Below are 22,061 nucleotides of genomic sequence, written 5' to 3'. Positions count from 1 at the left end.
AGAAAAACAATATACATGCTGCCGCACGACCTGTGTGCCGTGCGAGCAGGCGTGAGTTGATGGGACGCGTCCACCGCGCAGGCAGATGGGGAGGCGTGCGTGCATGTGTGTGAATTGACGGAGGCGTGTTCGCTGCGCAGTGTCATTGGGAGGCGTGCGAGTAGCTGTGTGAAACTTTGGTAGGCATGCCAGCAGTCCGATGTGCAGGCTCACCGGGAGGCGAGCCATAGGTTTGACCGCCGCCCCCTCTCTCCCACAACTCCCACCACTCCATATTAATGGTGCGCCCGAGCGGCCGCACCCCCCATCCTCGCTACGCCGTCAGTGTATGAGGATGCCGCTGAAGCGCCCCATCGGAGGGAGTGGCAACGACGGGGCTGCTAAAGCACCAGAGCACGACGTGGATATGGAGAAAAAGGTTGTCGTCACCGCCAGCGAGTTATCACTGCACCCTGATGTCGTCGATGACGTCGAGCTTCCACAACCCGAGGCGGAGTTCCACACCGACTCCGACGACCACTCCGGCGACGACTCCAACAACCACTCCGGCGACGACGGACAGCTGGTTAGTCATCTATACCCATTTATGTGTCAAATAGATCATAGGGTTTCTCTGGTTACTCCTGCATCCCCCTTTTCGTAATATAAATCTTATGGGTATGTTCTCTCAATCCATGAAATCTGAGTAAGTTTCGTTAGATCCGTGTAGTGTATTGATTGTTTGAATGGTACATGTGATAAGTGATTAGTTGTTTCATCTGTGCAAATGATTTCTGCTAGTAATCCGACTAGGGTTAGTGTTCGTGCTAATAATTCCTAGCCAGGGCTTGACAATTGATTTTGATTGACCTACATATGTTTGTGCCATTATTTTCTTCAAGATTGGTCCATACATAGACGACTATGCTTAAAAATCGAACCATAATCTCTTGATATGCATAAATAAATAGCCATAAATTCCTAATCCTACTTCACAGCATGTAATCATTGATTTGATGCCAAATTTGTTTTACTATTTGTATAGGTGCTGTGTGACGATGTGGACAGCGAGGATGAAGATGTCCAGAGGAGGTACAACAGGCAAATCCTGAGGGAGCTTTATGCGGGAATGCATAACAGGCGTATTAGGACCTGGAACAACGGCTATGGATGCCCATTTTGCAACCAGAAGCTTCATGATGCGTATCTAAGTGTTCTGGCGCATGCAAGAGGACGGGCCATTGCCTCCTTCAAGCAGAAGTATTCTCGCAGGGTGGCGGACGGCGCGTACGCCGAGTACCTGAAGAAGCTTCAGGATCGTGTCGGTCGCATGTGAGATGAGATGTGGGATGGATCAAACTATGTACGCTTGAGTATGCTTAATGCGGTTGAATTATGTACTACTTATGGTTGAACTGTGCTTATGTACATGCGCGCTTATTATCTATGTCTGAGTATGTTAAATATTTGGTCAAAATTACAAAGGGGACCAATAAACCAGGACGGAGGTAGTACGTCAATCACACACGGTTCCCAAAAATGGAACCGTGTGCAATGACTTTCATTTTGTGTGTTGCGTCAATCACACACGGTTCGCTCTAGCAAATCGTCGCCCCCAAAATTATTTATGGGACAGAAAACCCTCACCACCCAATTCAAAAAAAAAGAAAACCCTCACCATCCCCACATCACAAAAACCTCACCCCACCCTCCACCCCCTCGGCCCCTTCGGTACGTTCCCCGTTTACACCTGCACAAGCTCCTTCGTGTCTATGCCATGGCACCACCTATAGCGACGGTAAACACTTAGCTCAACGCCTACCACCGCCAGGCTACCGGCAAAGCCCACCGCATTTCGCCACTTCCGCTTGTTGCCGCCTATCGCCATCGACTTTCTCGACGCTGCTCGCGGTCGACCTAGCTCCGCTCAGTTGGGGAATCTGCCGTACTGAGGGTTCTTTCTCATGGATGACAAGGTAACTAATTTAATGATATATTACCTCATCTCTTATCCCAGTTCATCTGCCTTCTTTAATCATCCAGCGGAAATCGTCATGAATTCATTTTTATTCGAGCTGATTTGAGGGTTTTCTTTCATTCATATAATGTACAGTGCGCCGACACTTCAGGACTTTGCGACCTCCGCCAGATATTCCATCTCACCGTACCAGATAACTTGAGGACGTGCGCGGTATGTTCAATCTCACCCTAAATCGGTTGGCATGGCCTACTTTCCTAAACATATTCTAAATATTGCTACATTTGGATAAAAGGTGCCACATGCACCATATACGTCAAAGGGGATTTCCCCCCTCTTCTTTCTATATTAGGCAAATTAATGATGTATTGTTCTTTCGATTACTCTCATATTTCCATGACATCATGTTTACCCTATCTGTTTAATTATAGATTTTTGTCTTTCGAATTCAACTGCTGTACAATTCTTTTAATTTGGGCCCATATTTGCATGTTACCATATTTTCCGTAACAATCCTACCATTTTCTGTAGAACATCCCTTGCTATGCAACAGATTATGTAGTGCACAATTTTTCCCTTTACATAGATGAAGGCTCCACGGATGTCATACTGCACACAAACCATGGATTTACAATCGTTGCTACTGTAAGACTTAATGAATGTGGTGACTCCTATTTTGGCATTGGCTTTTGGAAAGAAATTGCAAAGTTTGATGTACTAAAAGCTGGCACTAAAATTGCACTGCACAGCCTGGTCATGAGATATATGCTAACTTCCTCGACAAAATCATCCGTCCAGACTTTGTTCGAAGTAAGTTTTCTTTTCAACTATCTCCATGTTGACTTACCCAGCAATGTCAAATGAATTGTGTAGTATTTAAGCAACCAATTGTTATTCCCTTTTCTTACTATTTTCCTACCTAATAACTTCTAGTTATTAGTACACTTCTCTATTGCCCTGTTTTAACTAAATATTCCCTGTACTCACATTTCTATCAGAAAGCACCGCTGACAAGGAGACTCCGGAGGTGGAGAACGGGGTTGCCATCAAGGGGCGAGCTAGAACCGCAAGCGACTCGAGTAGGCCTAGACTTCATCAGCGGCCTTCCCGATGATATGTTGAGAGTTATCATCTCCCTCCTCCCAATCAAATATGGGGCGTGGACAACCGTCCTTTCCTGGCGGTGGCGCCCCCTATGGAACTCCAGCCCTCTCGACCTCATCGACACCCACGAGCTCTGCCATGGCTATCGAAAAAGCTTGGATGCGTTCTCCAAGATCCTCTTCAGTCACCTTGGCCCAACCAAAGGCCTTAGAATGGGCAAGTTTCGTTCCAACGGCAAGGACCGAGCCAAGCTTGACGACTGGTTTCGATCCCCCACCCTAGATCAGCTCGAGGAGCTCACTTTTGATGATGGGCATAGGCGGTCACTGCCAACATTCGCACTCTGCCTCGTGCCCACGCTGCGCGTCGCCAAGTTCAGGAACTGCCATCCCCCCTTAATGACACACCCGCTCTTATTCTACCACGACTGAAGCACCTCGAGCTTGTCGTCGTCTGCCTCTTAAATGGTGACATGGAGCGCCTGCTCCGTGGTTGTACCGCACTCGAGTACCTTCGTCTCCAGGCGATTAATGGGTTGAGTACCTTCCATATCACCTCCATGACTCTCCAGACTATTTATGTGTGTTGCTGGTGCGGCAGGAAGACATCACAAGATGTGTACCACGGTATGGTCATTGAGGACACACCTGCACTTGAGAGATTACTTGTAGTTGATCAAGAAGGTCCAACAAGAATCAATGTCATTTCTGCGCCGAAATTGATAGTGGTGGGCTACTCGTCTCACAAATACTCCGAACTTGTTATTGGATCCACACCTGTTCAGGTACAACAGCCGCCTTCTATCTCTCCTTCTACAAATTAACATTATTTGTAATTTTGAAGATGTTTGTTTGTCTGTCATTCAGTAAATGATTCCGACAAGCTTGACCCTGAAACTGCACACAGTGAAGGTCTTGGCACTAGAATATATCGGCCCCAACCTGGAGCAATCTGTCAGTTTTCTGAGATGCTTTCCGTGCCTGGAGAAGCTATATATCGAGGTGATGTTCCTTTCCTGTTAAATGTTAACCATAAGGGAGTTCAAGTTTTCTTAGGGAACTTTTCATCCACTCCAACCTCTTGTGAAGAAGGCTACATTTTTCTAGAATGTAATCAAATGCCCATGTAAAATCATGTCAGATCGAAGATGGCATGTTAGTGCATTTTACAAATCCTGCAAACCAAATAGGCATGTAGTAATGTTCAAAACTACATGTAGGCACTGACACGTTTTCTTCTTTTGCAGATAAGATTAGGCCCAGTGGTGGATAATGTGATACAATATAACAATTACGTTGAATGCCTAGATCTGCATCTCTTAGAAATTACTTTGAACTCCTACCGAGGGACCTTACCGGAGATTATGTTCGTCGGGTTCTTTGTTCTCAAAGCAAGGGTGCTGAAGGAAACGAGGTTTGCCCTACATTTATTTCACAAAAATGAATGGTTTGTTGATCAGCGCCGGCGCCTGCGACAGAATGGAGTAGGCTCCCAAAATGCTGAATTTCATTTTGGAACTTCAGATGACAGAGTAATCGAAAGTCATCGTGTCAACCCCATACATGACTTCTCAATGGCTGACCCCTTTGCAAAAATTGTTGGGTTTCGAAACCAGACTTAGAAGCGGTGATATTAGTTTGAACCTCTCTGATATCCATGTTCAGCGGATCAGCGTGAGCATTTGCAGCTGATGAGCTGAATTTCATTTTAAATATCAGTTTGAACCTTGTAATCTTCGAATTTGAGCCATATAACTCTGGAATTTGAACCTTGTAACATTTCGAGCTTTTGTGGTACAATCGTTGAAATGGCATCGTATGAGACTTGTATATTGCTAACACTATTTTGACCTTAATATGCAATGGTCTTAGATTTTATTAATCCTTCTCGAATCAGTTTACCTTGTCGATCTCACAGCACACGATCTGTATAGCTAATTCGACTGCGATCTTCGACATTATTGCACATAGTTGGTTTCTTCCACCGTGTGCACTGTAGAGCGCATAATTACTTATCGCACTTGAGTGTCCATCATCACCCTTCTGTGTAACTTTGACATCATCACCCACGGGTAAACTTATGATCGAAGTCATTCCACACACTTCGTTTTTATAAAGCTTTTTGCCAATAAATGCCCATGATTTGTCCGTCTTCTAGCCAACACGTGGCCAAACAAAGCCGGGCGGGAAGCTTGCGCGGTAAACAGCGCGGTAGCACGAGAACATGCTCACCGACAATACATTTGGTGCCTCTTCGAGCCCACGCGTGCGGGGCGGTGTTGTCAAGCGTGCACTGGAATCCTCCACTATGAATGTCGTGACATGACATGACGATTACAGGCCGGCCGGCCCCCATTTATTACAGCGGCCATTTAACTCTGGTGTCTCTTCAACCTTTCAATCTCGCCCCACCATTGTAAGAAGCACACCCACCATGAGAAATTCTTAGAGGGTATCCTGCGCGGCTCCAATGGCGCTCCGAGCGGCTACCGATGACGAGCAGCAGTTCACCATTCGTGCTATGGTGGACACCCACAGAAGGTTCATGGACCTCTCGGTGGTGTACACCAATGACCCGGTCTGGGTGGAGCACTCCATCCACATCATGGAGTTGTTGCTTGCCGCGGAGAAGTACAAGGTGGTCGGGTTCGACCTCGAGTACACTCGCGCTCGTGTCGGGTCTCATCCGAAGGTCGCCGTCGCCCGGATGTGCATGCGCCACCACGTCCTCGTCTGCCACTATTGCCTGGCCATAAGGCCTTGCGAGCGTTTCGCCAGGTTTATCAACAGCCCCCACTACATGTTCGCTACGGTGGACATCACCAACGATGTAAAGGCGCTCGAGAATTCGGGCATCGGCTGCCATAATCTTGTCGACATCCAAGGCCAATACAAGATCTGGGGCAGCAAGGAGCATGAGAAGGACTCACTAGTCCACCTCGTCGAGGCCATCATCGACCCCTACTATAGAGACATGAAGGATTCATGCAACAAGGACAGGCGTGCCTGGCACTCGGCCTAGATGGAGAAATCGACAAAGCTCACGTCGTGTACGCAACCAAGGAGGCGTACATGAGCTACGGCATGTACAGGTGGATCGTTGACATGAGGAAGTGCCTCCTTCCCCAAAACGGCCAGGGATCCAACCGGAAGCAGAGCAATGGCAAGCGTCATCACAACAATAAGTAGATGATTAGATCCTCGTTTCTCCTACTTTAGTATGCATGTAATTGCTTTCTTTAGTGTGTGGAAATGTTATGTGTGTAGTCACTTGTGTAATTGTATGCTTAATTTGGTTATGCAATGCTGTCTTTTTAAGTATATATGTTGATGTCTGTAGACAGAGCGTATATGTTGTGCGGACAAAGAAAATCACATCGCATACGGACTAAACAATGTAACCCGTTGATGATGTTTTCATCAATCACTCACAATTGTATACCCGCAATCGTTTGCTCACAACACACACGGCTTGTTAGCAGTAATCGTCTGTGTTGTTATCAGTCTTCGCACACGTTTCTGATTACACACCCATTTGTCTCGTATCACACACATCTTGTTCATTTGAACCGTTTCTGCTCTCATGTCTCAACGCAAACAGTTCATCCGAGTGAACCACATCCCGTATATCGGACACACCTTTGATCTGGCTGACCGTTTCTTTTGTGTTGCCTAGTCACAAACAGTTCATCCGAGTGAACCATATGCTGTACATCGCACACACCTTCATTTGGCTGCCCGTTTCTTTTGTTCCTCCTCATCGCAAATAGTTAATTGAGTTGAACCGTATGCCCTGCATCGCACACGCAACTAAAATCTGAACCGTGTTTGATGCATCATCCATCGCAAATGTTTTGCACCTTTTTTGACGGTTTTTTACACCACCGTTTGCGATTATGGCATCGCACACAGTTTCATCGAAGGGTCTCTGATCGTAGTGTCGCGTTAGCAGCATCCTGCAGTAGTGGTGCTCTAGCTCTTGTCATAGGTCCACGTAGGGCTTGAAGTGCTGGTGTAAAGTCCATGTGGATGATGGAAGGATACTCCGCATCACATAACCCAGACTCTCGCAGATTGTACCCCTACCCAATTGGGCAGAGAACCAGCTACACCCCTTCTAACCCCAACTCCAACACATAGTAACCCTGTTCCAGTTGACACAACACTGTCTCCACCACAGAGCACCCAAACACGAGCAGTTAGTAAGGGAACTGCAGTGCCCAAAGCACGAGGACCACCACTCTGAATCCCAACTCAATGCTTAAAGCAGAAGAATAATTGTTCTCAAGTCAGGTTTTGTAGCTATGGTTCATACTCCTTTGCTCTTGCATCATTGTATTTACTCATACCAACTATTTTCAAATTTGAAGGATGGAATTGAAACTCTAATGGCGCAACAGGTATGTTTTAAACCTGTTTCTTTAACTGGTTTGTTGTTGTAACTTGCTCTATGTTGATTTCAGTTTCAATTGAATAAACAATTATGTTCTCATGTCATGCACATTACAAGTGTTGTTATTGCTCTGTAGTTTCCCACACTTATATTATGTCTATTCTGCTTTGTCTTGAACAAATATTATTTGAATTGTGTCTCTATATTGATTTGGCAACAAAAACTAGAATGATATAGACCATAAAGTGACCATGGTACATAGATATATGTTTGTTTCATGTTGTTATCCTGTCCACTTTACTATTGAACCGATTTACCAAAATGAGTTTCATATACAACATAGTAAACCTGTGATGTGTCTGCTTGTTTATCTTTTAGAATGCGGACAAAATATTGGAGAAGAGTACCTCGTTATGCAATGGTAAAGAAAGTAATGCAGATAAGGTTCAAAATAGTGAGACATCCCTATTGGTCTCCAAGAAAGCTGATAAAAAACTATATTGAAGACACTGAGACAACCCCAAAGTCATGTCTTGATGTAGTGTTGGAGTTACTGGCCACTACTATTGGCACCAGCTCTTCGAACTCGCTGCCTGAATCAGTTCGGCTTCTTGAGTCTCAACTTCAAGTTGAAAGACATTGATCAGATGTTGTGCAACGGGAAGCCAAAGGACTAAGGAAGTCCCTGTAGAATTCATATGCATACTTTCTGGTGCAACAGCAAGCGCTGGAGGATTTAAGTGTTGGAAATATGCCCTAGAGGCAATAATAAAAGCATTATTATTATATTTCCTTATTCATGATAATTGTCTTTATTCATGCTATAATTGTGTTATCCGGAAATCGTACATGTGTGAATAATAGACACCAACATGTCCCTAGTAAGCCTCTAGTTGACTAGCTCATTGATCAACAGATAGTCATGGTTTCCTGACTATGGACATTGGATGTCATTGATAACGAGATCACATCATTAGGAGAATGATGTGATGGACAAGACCCAATCCTAAACATAGCACAAGATCGTATAGTTCGTTTGCTAGAGTTTTCCAATGTCAAGTATCCTTTCCTTAGACCATGAGATCGTGTAACTCCCGAATACCGTAGGAGTGCTTTGGGTATACCAAACGTCACAACGTAACTGGGTGACTATAAAGGTATACTACGGGTATCTCCGAAAGTGTTTGTTGGGTTGACATGGATCAAGACTGGGATTTGTCACTCCGTATGACGGAGAGGTATCACTGGGCCCACTCGGTAATGCATCATCATAATGAGCTCAAAGTGACCAAGTGTCTGGTCACGGGATCATGCATTACGGTACGAGTAAAGTGACTTGCCGGTAACGAGATTGAACGAGGTATTGGGATACCGACGATCGAATCTCGGGCAAGTAACATACCGATTGACGAAGGGAATTGTATACGGGGTTGCTTGAATCCTCGACATAGTGGTTCATCCGATGAGATCATCGAGGAGCATGTGGGAGCCAACATGGGTATCCAGATCCCGCTGTTGGTTATTGACCAGAGAGCGATCTCGGTCATGTCTACATGTCTCCCGAACCCGTAGGGTCTACACACTTAAGGTTCGGTGACGCTAGGGTTGTAGGGATATGTATATGCAGTAACCCGAATGTTGTTTGGAGTCCCGGATGAGATCCCGGACGTCACGAGGAGTTTCGGAATGGTCCGGAGGTAAAGAATTATATATAGGAAGTGCTATTTCGGCCATCGGAACAAGTTTCGGGGTCACCGGTATTGTACCGGGACCACCGGAAGGGTCCCGGAGGTCCACCGGGTGGGGCCACCTATCCCGGAGGGCCCCATGGGCTGAAGTGGGAAGGGATCCAGCCCAAAGTGGGCTGGGGCGCCACTTCCCCCTAGGGCCCATGCGCCTAGGGTGGGGGAAACCCTAAAGGAAGAGTCCTAGGAGGGGAAGGCACCTCCTAGGTGCCTTGGGGAGGAGGGATTCCTCCCCTTGGCCGCCCCCCCTAGGAGATTAGATCTCCTAGGGCCGGCGCCCCCCCCCCCTTGGCCCTCCTATATATAGTGGGGAGATGGAGGACTTCTTACCTTTGCCTTTGGTGCCTCCCTCTCCCTCTCCAACACCTCCTCCTCCTCCATAGTGCTTGGCGAAGCCCTGCCGGAGTACTGCAGCTCCATCACCACCACGCCGTCGTGCTGCTGCTGGAGCCATCTTCCTCAACCTCTCCTTCCTCCTTGCTGGATCAAGAAGGAGGAGACGTTACGCTGACCGTACGTGTGTTGAACGAGGAGGTGCCGTCCGTTCGGCGCTAGGATCTCCGGTGATTTGGATCCCGTCGAGTACGCCTTCCTCATCCCCGTTCTTTGAACGCTTCCGCGCGTGATCTACAAAGGTATGTAGATGCAATCCAATCACTCGTTGCTAGATGAACTCCTAGATGGATCTTGGTGAAACCGTAGGAAATTTTTTGTTTTCTGCAACGTTCCCCAACATTAAGCACCAAACAAGAGAAAGTTAATAAGATTGCTAACCATCTTGCCAGCATTATGGGTATCCAGGATATTGTTTCTTGATCTCTTCTGAAGTGGTTTCAGTTCTGGACTTGTTTTGCTACGACGTTTATTTGCACTGGTCACCAACTTTGACAATCGGTGCATCTGATATGCTGCTTTGTTCCCTATATTTGCACTGGTGGTGAACTTTAATGCCAGTGGATGTAATATGTGTAATAGCCGTGATAGCCTAGCGTAAGTTGCTTGCTTATTTATTTCCTTATTGTCTTGTTTATTTGTTTGCTTGTAGTCAGTGCGGTTCTTTTTTCGCGTTTGCTAGTGGCCGCAATAACCTATTTTTTAAAACTAGGCCACAATAAACACGAGTTACATATTATAGTGACCCCGGGCCTACTATGGGGCGTAGAAACAATGGGCCTTCTAAGGGCCGTAGAAACAATCGGCCTTCTGTGGGCCGTAGAAACAATTGGCCTTCTACGGGTCGTAGCATCAATGGGCTTTCTACGGGCCGCATGATCGATTGGCCAAACATGTGCCAATAACAGACCGCATTATGGGCCATAAACGGGCTAGAGTTGGAATCGCCCGTTCATAGGCCGAGCATAACGGGCGTCGTTAATCTGCCGTATTTGATAACGCTATGAAAACGGCCCAACGAATTAACGAGCCGACTGTAACCACGGGCTGAATTTGGCCCACAAGCAGAAAAGGACAGTAACAGGCCGTAAGTAACCGAATGCTGGAAATGAGCCCAAGAATAATTGGGCTCTGAGAAGGCCGAAAGATAACATGGGTTGGAAACGACCCCATGGAATAATGGGCCGTTAATGGGTATAAAGCGGTACACCGTTCATTACGGGGCAGTTTCACCATGGGCCGTTAATAGGCCAAGAGTTATAAAGGGCCTCATATGTGCCGAAAGACATCATGGGCCATACATGGGCCGAAAGTTACAACAGGCTGGAATCATATTGAACGGCCCAGATGAAGCTACTGGGCTTAATTCCGATAGGCCGTAACGGACCATGAGTTAACATGCCGTAAATGAGCTATATACGAACAAGCTGTTAACAGGCCTTCCGTGGGCCGACCCGCTACCTTTTGACCAAGTCAAATGGACCGGCCTTTTCATCGGAATGAGCCTCTGTTGGGCCGTGCCACGTGCCAAAATAAGAAGATGTAGGGGTACAGTACGACCGACGATAGGACCGGGCACGGTCGTACCGTGCACCATCGATCGCTCTGGACCCTTAGGTAATGTGGTCGCCATTTCTTCACATGAACTCGGATTTCGATGTTCTTAGACTCGTTGGATTCGTATGAGCGATGCTGAGGCACCTGTGATTTTGAGCACTTTGCAATAATGTCAACTTTGACACTTCCAAATGCCTAAGTTTTGGTGTGTGTAAGGCCTCCTTGTTGATCCCAACCTTGCCTTTTTTCATCGTGTTTGGTCCTTAACTGCTACTTCCTCCGTAAACAAATATAAGAGCGTTTAGATCACTATTACAAAACAAATAAAGAAGACTAGTAAAAACTAAATAAAACCCATAACAATGCAATGCTCACAATGCAAAAGGTGAAACTGAAAATCATACATAATAGACATGTAATTGGCTCAATGGGACATGATATATGAGGATAATATGCAAAAAAATGAGCTATAAAAATGCGTAAAAAATGGAGCCATCGGTAGTCATAGCTAGGAGGTCCATTGATCTGTTGTGTTTAATTATTTCTAGTGTTTTTTACTGGCATGACAAATTATGAATATATTGATTTTTTTCTCTGAAAAAGGAAAGAGAAAAAAGTTACAAATTAGATATTTTGGAAAAAAATTTAAAGAAAATACTATACATCAGGGAGTATATTATACCTTTCTGATCATTTTCTCACCGTACGTGCGCAAGAATAGTTGTGAACTCGTCATCACCAATCAAAATATACACCCATGAAATAAAAATATACTAGTACAACAGTGAGGAAAGAAAGCGTATCATTCTCATTTCTGACAGTATATATAAAATAAAAAGTGCTCAATTTTAACCGAACGCGGAATAAAATCCCTATCGCGCTGGGGCGCGCATACTCTTTGCTTCTGCCCTTCCCTCCGCCTCCGCCTCCGACAAGTTCCCCACCTTCATCGCCGTCGACCCGCTCTAATGGAGGCGGAGCAGCAGAAGCCGCAGCGCCCGCGGCGCAAGGCGCAGAAGCGCAGGATTGACGACGAGGCCGCCGCCTCGGCCGCCGCCGCCGCCGCCGCAGCAGCGGCCGCCGCCGTCTCGTCGCCGCTCGGCAGCGCCGATGCCGACGACGACAACGAGGACGACGAGGGCTCCGTCGGCCCCGAGATCTGCTGCCGCCAGTCCCAGGTGGCGGTCGCCCGCGAGGTCCGCACGCAGGTCGACGCCCTCCACCACTGCTTCTCCTGGCGCCACGCCGACCGCGCCACCGCTAAGCGCGCCACCAGCGTCCTCGCGGAGCTCGCGAAAAACGGTAATCCTCCAACCCTACGCCCACCGTGCCGATCCGTACTCTTCCCCACCCGTCCAGGCGCCGTTACTGAGGCGGATCTGCTTGCTGCTTTTGCCGCAGAGGAGATGGTGAACGTAATCGTAGAGGGCGGCGCCGTGCCGGCGTTGGTGTGCCACCTGAAGGTGCCCCATATGGCGGCGGCGGTGGAGGAGGAGCAGCAGCCGCGGCCGTTCGAGCACGAGGTCGAGAAGGGGGCTGCCTTCGCTCTCGGGCTCCTAGCTGTAAAGGTTAATTCGATTAGTTTTCCTCTTTGCACTTTAGCTGAGATTTTGCTTACATTCCATTGCAATTGCTTGAATTGTTCTTATAATCCCAATTTTCTGGGCCGTGGCCGGCTCATACATGAAACATCCCATTTCGTAGCAAAATGCAAGAGAGAGAAAAATACCACTCTCTTCCCTTCCCCTAATCTCTTGTTTATCTGTAAATGTAACTTCATACGCCATCATAAGAATCTAGGTATACTTGGGTTCAAGCAGAATAGGTTTCAACCTTGCCTAGTTCTCTTTAGGCAATCCATAAATATTATTGTTAACTTTTCTTCAACATGACTACTTCATTGTTATGATTTTAGCTATGTTACTGTCAGAATTTAGTCATTTATTACTTTTTGTGTTGGTTTACCAGCCTGAACATCAACAACTTATAGTTGATGCTGGTGCCCTACCCCTGCTGGTGAGTCTCCTAAGAAGGCATAAAAATGCTACAAATTCGAGGGCAGTTAACAGCCTTATCAGAAGAGCAGCTGATGCAATTACCAACCTTGCTCATGAGAATAGCAACATCAAAACTTGTATCAGGTTTTGTTCTATCCACTGCCCACTAGCCAATGCTGCGTTTCCATGAAAGTTTTCTGTGCTTGCTGATGGTTTTGTTCCACTGCAGAATTGAAGGCGGAATCCCACCTCTCGTTGAATTGCTAGAATCACAGGATATTAAGGTGCAGAGGGCAGCTGCAGGGGCCTTGAGGACTTTGGCGTTTAAAAATGATGAAAACAAAACCCTGGTAAGAATATAAGAAAGTTTAAATTATTGAAACCAACATTAATGTTAGATTTTAACATCAGACTTTCATCCACATTCACCCATGTATATTATTTCCTCACTTCTAGATGTTAAATCTTCCCCTTAACTCCTTAATGCAGATCGTTGATTGCAATGCATTGCCAACATTAATCTTAATGCTGCGGTCAGAGGATGCTGCAATTCACTATGAAGCAGTAAGATACTGAATATTCATATATGTTCATCAAATACACTTCTTTGGTTGAACCCCTCTCCATTTTTAGTGCGGCACTTGTCATGTACTCCCTCCGTCCGAAAATACTTGTCGGAGGAATGGATGCATCTAGACATATTTTAGTTCTAGATACATTCGTTTTTATGCATTTCTGCGACAAGTATTTCCGGACGGAGGGAGTATCTATTACAGGAAAACATTGTTCTGGTTTTGAACCTTGCCATTTCTCTTGTTTTTCTACAATCATGAATAACAGTTATCCTAAGGCCTCATGGAATGTAAACTTCAAAATGTATTGTCTTGATTGGCTTAATGGTGAACCGTAGTACTATATATTGCTTGGGAAACTTCCAGGTGAAAGTTTTTGTTCAAGTTGCAATGTAACTTGGGTTAGTTGGCACAAGTGGCACTTACCTTAACTTATCATTATACTCCATTTACATTACGAGCAATGCAATTATGGTGCACTATATTGATATTGATGTGCATTAGGACCCAATTCCTTAAGTGTATTGAACTGTTGTCTCTTATTATTATTAAATATTAAATAAAGGATAGAGTAATTCCTTTGTCTAGAGATTCTAGTGCTGCAATAAGGGTTCATATTGTCATTATGTTAATAAAAAGTGGTTCAGTGGCATGTTAACAAATCGGTCGATTACGAAAACTAGACTTTCTGTCTCTTGGACTTCTTATTCTTTTGCTTAGGTTCAGCCGAGGTAGTGGACAAACAGTGGGGAAGAAATATGGCGAGAAATTTCTTGTGATTGTGAGCAAGTAGAATTGCTTGACTTCAACAAACAAATGGAAGTTCTATCTATCAATATCTATGGTCTTGACCGTCATGGTTAACCTCCTTCCATATTACTCCCTACCCCCAGGGAAGTTGAATCCCCGCTGCCTCCTTGAAAGAGAGATGCCCTGAACCACTAGACGATAGCAGTGAAAAATTGAGTGTACGCCTAGGCGCGCTCAAGTGATGAGCGGAGGCCTACCGCTTTGCTTTTGTGGTAAGCGGTGAAACAAAGCGCTCGGACGCCTAGGGTTAGACAAAGGAGGGCAGGGGTGAGAGAAACAGAGGAGAGCAAGACGACCTTGCGCCAGGGTTAGACAAAGGAGGGCAGGGGTGAGAGAAACAGAGAGCAAGACGACCTTGCGCTGCCAGGTGTGGGGCTTTATTCCTCGGTCTCACCACCCATCTTCTTCCCCGACCTAGCGCCGCTGGATCTTGAGCTCCCCGCCCCCAACCTTGCCACCAGTCCTCCCCCCTCTTCCCCAATCTCAAGCTCCTCCTTGTCTAGGCTGGAGCCTGGTGATTTCTCTCCAACCTCACCGCTGCCAGCTTGCTTCCCTTCCCTGAGCTCGAGCTCCTCCTCGTCTCTTCTTCCCCAACATGCTTGCGATTTTAGGCTTAATACATGACTTACAGAAAGCTTAATATATGTCCTGCAGCTTTATATGTTTGGTGCACACAACTTACTTTTTGGAGTGTTACAAAAGAAAAGCTATTCCACATCAGCCAATTAGAAATTTGGAGCATTAACACCTTTAACTTACCAATGGAGTTACTAATCCTGTGGAATTTATACAAAGAAAATGATCTGACTATTTGCTTCTATCAGTTACATATAGATTTATACTTTTGCCAAATGCAAAGGCTGTCCTCATAAGGTTCTCAGCATACAACATATATCGTGACAATTTTGCATGAAATCACCCTAGTTTTATACTTTTGCCAAATGCAAAGGCTGTCCTCATAAACCAGCCATATGTATGATATTGTTTTTGCTGTGCATGCCAGTAAGTACTAAATACACTCTCTTGGCGTGGCAGGTTGGTGTCATTGGAAATTTGGTCCATTCATCCCCAAATATCAAGAAAGAGGTTCTTAATGCGGGGGCCTTGCAACCTGTAATTGGGCTATTAAGGTATGATGATCATCATATGCAGCTTATGATAATTGTTTTAATTGTATCTGTTAATAATTAAATGCATATAACTTACTGTATTTATTTGTTGAGTTCTGCTAGAGTACTGCTGGAAATTCAAATTCTATGTACTTTACTTTTAGCGTACATGAGCAATACACACTCGATTACTGATTACACCATTGTGCATGTGTTCCTGGATGCAGATTAATTTTGTTGCTTTAAGGTCAAAACAATATGTGATTGTAATGATATAATCTTATGAGATCTTCAAGTGTAAGCTTGCGTGTAGCAAATTATCTTCTAACCCAGATTCCATATCCATATCCATATTGTAACACGAGAAGCTGTTTTATTGTAGTCCCAATCTTAGTATATGAAGGCATGGTATTACCCTGAGTCTGCTCTCTAGCTTAAAGAACCTGTGTTTCATCTTTTCTTTTGCAGTTCCTGCTGTACGGAAAGCCAAAGAGAAGCTGCTTTGTTGCTAGGGCAGTTTGCTTCGGCCGACTCTGAGTGCAAGGTGCTTAAGGATGCTTCATTTGTTGTTAGCTCCATATTTATTTTTATGATGAGTGATGAAGTGGAAGAGTAAAAAATAAAATGAAGTACTTTTTTCCTATATACTCCCTCCGTTCCTAAATATAAGTCTTTTTAGAGATTCCAATATAGACTACATACGGAGCAAAATGAGTGAATCTACACTCCAAACCACGTCTATATGCATCCGTATGTAGTCCATATTGAAATCTCTAAAAAGACTTATATTTTGGAACGGAGGGAGTAATACTCGTGCTACATATCATTGATTGATTATGTCTACCTACTTACTTAATATGTTGTTTCGTACGATAAAGAGTTAGCCATGGTGAATCAAAAGAGTACAAAATTGTTTTTTGAGCTATCCTCTCTAAATATGCATGTATGGGGTTTGGCAGGTCCATATTGTGCAACGGGGGGCAGTCCGACCACTAATTGACATGCTACAGTCAGCTGATTTCCAACTCAGGGAGATGTCAGCCTTTGCCCTTGGGAGGCTTGCACAGGTTATATTTCTCTCTATACTCCCCTTGCACACAACAATATCAATCTGATTGCTTATGTTTGTCAGCGGGTTGTACTGCATGTATTTTAGGGAGGTATTGTAGCAGTGAAAGAGAAACAACAATGACAATCCTTACTCCCCTTCATAAAATCACCTGACATAGTGACAGAGCACTTTCTCAATTTTGTTGCTTCCCTTTTTCTCTATGTTGATTTTACATCGGGATGTGGTGCCCCCTCTTAGAAGGATTGACATGAGACTATGAGAGTGACCACAGGTTATGTTTAATGTACCATCAATAATTGAAGCCATGCAGCTCATTCTCTTTATATGTGTTAAATATCCAGACTAACTGTTGAGCATCTGCCTCTCAAATGATGTCTGTTTAGATTTGTACCTTTTGTTTGTGTATGCTTCTTCACTGTATCCATTGTCCTGCGACAAGCAATCGTAACCCAGCATAGTTTAGCACATCTCTTGAACATGCGCATTTCCGAATAGTCCTGAAGGAAAAGACACCATTTTCTCCCTGGCAGATTCTTCGGAGTGAAATGCCTGTTTGACATGCATGATGAAGTCACCCCGTTCAAATACAATCACTATCAGAATTGATGAAATTGCACAAGAGATAACTTCTCCGCCAGATTATTTGATTAGTTTCGTTCAAATACAACCAGATCAATTTAAACTGCAGCATCGCACACATGCAGATTGATATACAGTTTTACAGATTCTTGTACATAAATTGAAATACAGTTTTACAAATTAACTAACATCTTTGATTTACATAAGCCAAAGGCTGAAACATAAGCCCATTGTCATATGGTGTATCATGTTGGATATATTATTTTTTGCCTACCAGGTGTCATCTGGACTCCATGCAGTACATTGCCACATTCTGTATTTGTTATTGAACAAGAGTTTAGATATTTTAGTGTCAGGCACATGCCAAGTTATTCCCTTTTCACTGTCTTTCTAAGCTGTAAACATTCCATTCATGGGATTCGAAAATAAAACAGTATTCTATTAGTTTTAGTGTGTTATCTCTTTGTTTGGAGTGGGCATGTTTTATTTATTTCTTTATCTTGATTAACCTGTATGGCTAATTTGACTTTTGTTTCACAGGATACACATAACCAAGCAGGTATTGCATACAATGGTGGCTTGTTACCTTTACTAAAGCTTCTCGACTCAAAAAATGGTTCTCTGCAACATAATGCTGCGTTTGCTCTTTATGGAGTTGCCGACAATGAGGTAATTTTTTGTTGTTCAAAATATTGTTTTCTACTTATTATTTCATATTTGTTCTTGAAAGGGAACGGACTTGTAGTCATGTTCATTTCTGTTTTATGTAAGCTTCTTACTTTCATGTATCCATAATAACTTTCTTCTTGTAGGATTATGTCTCTGACTTCGTTAAAGTAGGAGGTGTCCAAAAGTTGCAGGATGGCGAATTTATTGTCCAGGTATGTCAACCATCATAGCATAGATTGGTACTTTCTTAGTAAATTTATACCTGAGTTTGGTTAAGCACTTTTTTTCAGGCTACAAAGGACTGTGTAGCTAAGACATTGAAGAGGCTGGAGGAGAAGATAAATGGACGAGTAAGTTCTGCTCACTGTTTCTTTTTTCTTTTATTTGCCAAGCTGTGGTATCTACTCCAGCTGACTCACGCGTGATCTTTAACAGGTATTAAAACACTTGGTTTATCTCATGAGAGTAGGAGAAAAGTCTGTGCAGAGGCGTGTTGCTCTGGCTCTTGCACACCTCTGTGCCCCTGAAGATCAGCGAACAATTTTTATTGATAATAATGGTATGAACAATTTGACATCTTAAGTGTTCCTTGTCCCATTTGTGTTCTGTTCTCCATGGATTAAATTCTGGCTTAATTCAGGTCTCGACTTGCTTCTTGATCTTCTGGTTTCGGGCAGCTCGAAACATCAACAGGATGGTTCGGTAGCACTATACAAATTAGCCAACAAAGCTGCAGCACTCTCTCCGATGGATGCTGCACCTCCATCTCCAACGCCACAGGTTATTAGAAACTAAAAAAAGGGTGATTTGTCTTTACTATGTAGTTATGCTATTGAAGTGAATAAGGTCTTCACAGTGCTTGGAAAAGAGAGTTGTCTAACAAAATTGTCGTAAAAAAATATAGTTCTAGGGATATATGCTAGTACTCCCTCCGTTCGGAATTACTTGTCTCGGATATGGATGTATCTACAACTAAAATACATCTAGATACATCCATTTCTGCGACAAGTAATTCCGAACGGAGGGAGTATTACTTTGGAGCTATTAGCAAGATCTGAATTAAATCAAGATCATATGTGCACAAACTTACTTAAAATGTTATTTCCTACAAATCGTGACATGTGCAACCTGTTGGACACAGATGTTCTGTCATGTAACTTTATACTGCTTAGCAGTCTGTTCTTAGTAGTTGGCAGGCTTTACCTTGCCCTATCCTGGATATTCTTAATGAGGTTTCCCCATAAATCAACTCTTAATACCGATGGATTGGTCCATCCATAATAAGTTACTATACTAAAGCAGGAAGGCTTTGGTTTTTCTGGTTTTTTTGAATTTTTTCCAAGCTTCTACTATTCATTTACATCCATGTCAGTGAATAGTAATAGTGAGCAGTATCATGCATAAACAGCACCCTGCATGAACAGTACCACCACTGAACAGTGCTCCGAATAATCTGATTTCCCCTTTTTTTTTTACTTTCAATGGATTAAAAATACGCACGTTGTAAACAAAAACTGGGACTTTTTTACACATTATTTCTCTCCTCCACCACCATCGCGTCCATATATATAGGGTTAAGATTTAGGATTTTTCTACACATCATTTCTCTCCACTGGCGTACCAACGCAGAGCCGTCTCAGTCGTCTCCTGATCCTTTCCGGTGATGGTGTTGCTGAGGCACAAAACAGTAGGTTGGAACAGTATATTTGCATAAATAATAATTCATGGGGAAAATAAGTTCTTGACCGATTACTGCCCATTTTTACACCACGACATCAGCAAACAGTTTACTAACACCTGAACAAAAACCAAAACATTATCTGAATAAACCCAGAATGCTAACCAGAACAATAACAAAATAAACCAAGACACCAACCCCGAATAACCTGGAACACAAAAACCAGTGAAACGGGACAACAGCTGAATAAACCAAAATTTTTAACCCACCCGAACCATAAACCGAAACAATAACCGAGTTGTAATCTAGAATAGTACACCTGAATAAACCGGAGCAACATACGAAAAAATATTAATAGGCCAGCCGGTTTTCTTAATTTGTTAAATAATTTAATGTTGGTTACGTGCCTACACTGATCATGGGGTAAAGATAGAATTCGTGTTCTCCTCTTCATTTTATTTTATCGCTTAATACATGTTGTTTTCTTGCTTATTTTGGTAAAATACAGACAGAAACGATCACGGGCGCGGCGTGCGCCGCGCTTCTTCGGCGCTAGTTCTTGCTATTGCTATTACTAAATGTACTTCTGACTGCAGGTTTATCTTGGGAAGCAATATGTGAACAGTTCGACACTTTCAGATGTCACCTTCTTGGTGGAAGGTTCGTGACGTTTCTGCACCCTGCCTTCACAGAAACTACTTTAGATAATTGCTTTTTTTCATTAGGATCATAATAATCACCTCCCTTGTGATCCACAGGAAAACGCTTTTATGCACACAGAATTGCTCTGCTTGCTTCTTCAGATGCATTCCGTGCAATGTTTGATGGTGGATACAGGGTTAGTCTCGACATTACATGCTATTCCTTTTTTGGTTGGAAGATGTGGATCTTGTTTGCTAGTTGAACAATTTCTGTTTACAGAAACTCACTATTTTCTCAACCAGGAAAAGGATGCAAGAGACATAGAAATTCCAAATATCAGGTGGGATGTGTTTGAACTCATGATGAGGTTAGTAAATCATTGATCATTCTTGTTCCTTGGCCATGTCCCATGGGTAAATCTGCATGTTAGTTCCTCACTCTGAGGGGACAAGGCCTGCAATTGAAGTTTGGAAACATCTTTGTTTTGTGCAGATTTATCTATACAGGGTCAGTCGAAGTAACCAACGAGCTTGCTCAAGATCTTCTTAGAGCTGCAGATCAGTATCTGTTAGAAGGCCTCAAACGCCTATGTGAATATACAATTGCGCAGGTGATTTCAGGAGCATTACCCCCAAGTTCTATGTTTGAACCGCTGCCAACTGGGTCTAATTGATTGTATTGAATATCTTGCAGGATGTTAATTTAGACAACGTCTCTGATATGTATGACTTATCCGAAGCCTTTCATGCCATGTCACTGAGACATACATGCGTCTTGTTTATTTTGGAGCAGTTTGATAAGATCTGCACCAGACCCGGGTGGGTATCTTAACCTAGGGCCACCACATTTGGTACATAATGTAACACGCTTCAAGCAACGAAAAATCCAAATCCATCTAACTGGTCATCTTGCAAATGCAGTTTCTCTCAGCTAATCCAGCGCGTCATCCCTGAGCTCCGCAACTTCTTCGCTAAGGCACTAAGGCCAGGCCACCGGAGTGCGCAACCATGAGCCCTGCCCACATTCGTTGATAACACCGCCGCCATCTGACAGATGCTGCTGGAAATCTTGTACAGCTGAAGTTTCTGGTTCTGGGCATTGGGTACTCACTCGGTGGTAAGGTTAACTATTCAATCTATTATGGTTTGCATGATGGCCAGGTCCTCAATCGACACCCAGCAAGAATGTAACATCTCCTATTCGATTGAACAATGGTGATCATGCTAAGGGAAGTGTATGGTTATAGAGAGACATGTGGTTTGCCTAGATGCAGTCAGACCGGCCTAGTCTGTGATAGGATTAGTTGGTTGGCCTTGACCGGATTTGTCGGGTCTCGCCGTAGTTACTGAGTTACTTAGGGTCACTTCCAGTTCGCAGTTCCGATTATGTCCGTGTATGTTGTTTGGAGATGTTAAGCTCGAGCGGTGTAATGCTGTAGCATCAATCTGTGTTCTCCATGTTAACAACCGTGCTGATGTTCAAGACTAGTGTTCAGAACTCGTGGGCTGTTTCATACCAAATTCCCATATATAGCCTTTGCTCAGGTTGTTTGTTTCGGCGTCTTCTTTAACTTCACATGGAGCAATAGAGGTATATATCCGAAAGTACCCTTCTACTCCCGAGCTCATTTGAGCTTGGGATGAACAGTAAATTCCCCCCAAAAAAATAACATTGAAAAATGAACTTTTTGGTGCAAACTTACACAAATGTTTGTGGAAGATTTCAGCCCGAAACAACATTTGTGGAAGGTGTGGCAAGAATATTAGCACTCCAAAATGCTTTAAA

General features: G+C 43.9%; 1 protein-coding gene across 1 annotated transcript; it reads left to right on the top strand.

Annotated features, from left to right (window-relative positions):
* The first annotated feature begins 12,048 nt into the window (after window positions 1-12,048).
* On the top strand, window positions 12,049-21,819 carry LOC119278463 (ARM REPEAT PROTEIN INTERACTING WITH ABF2-like). Its single transcript, XM_037559817.1, has 19 exons — window positions 12,049-12,450; window positions 12,550-12,716; window positions 13,117-13,289; window positions 13,375-13,495; window positions 13,635-13,709; window positions 15,563-15,657; window positions 16,105-16,180; window positions 16,596-16,703; window positions 17,828-17,956; window positions 18,100-18,168; window positions 18,247-18,306; window positions 18,392-18,515; window positions 18,597-18,736; window positions 20,231-20,294; window positions 20,393-20,472; window positions 20,579-20,643; window positions 20,769-20,886; window positions 20,970-21,094; window positions 21,197-21,819. The coding sequence occupies exons 1-19, from the start codon at window positions 12,117-12,119 to the stop codon at window positions 21,285-21,287; spliced, it is 2,214 nt and encodes a 737-aa protein (XP_037415714.1). The 5' UTR covers window positions 12,049-12,116; the 3' UTR covers window positions 21,288-21,819.
* Window positions 21,820-22,061: the final 242 nt, after the last annotated feature.

The sequence above is a fragment of the Triticum dicoccoides genome, chromosome 1A (genome assembly GCF_002162155.2).
Source record: "Triticum dicoccoides isolate Atlit2015 ecotype Zavitan chromosome 1A, WEW_v2.0, whole genome shotgun sequence".
Taxonomy (NCBI): Eukaryota; Viridiplantae; Streptophyta; class Magnoliopsida; order Poales; family Poaceae; genus Triticum; species Triticum dicoccoides.
This window is presented reverse-complemented; position numbering and strand designations above follow the sequence as displayed.

Excerpts from the sequence above, each read along its gene's own strand:
- LOC119278463 (XM_037559817.1), top strand. The coding sequence starts at position 12,117 with ATGGAGGCGGAGCAGCAGAAGCCGCAGCGCCCGCGGCGCAAGGCGCAG. Across the intron at positions 18,737-20,230 it reads CTCCATCTCCAACGCCACAG|GTTTATCTTGGGAAGCAATA; the intron begins GTTATTAGAAAC and ends TTCTGACTGCAG. Across the intron at positions 20,473-20,578 it reads TGTTTGATGGTGGATACAGG|GAAAAGGATGCAAGAGACAT; the intron begins GTTAGTCTCGAC and ends TTTCTCAACCAG.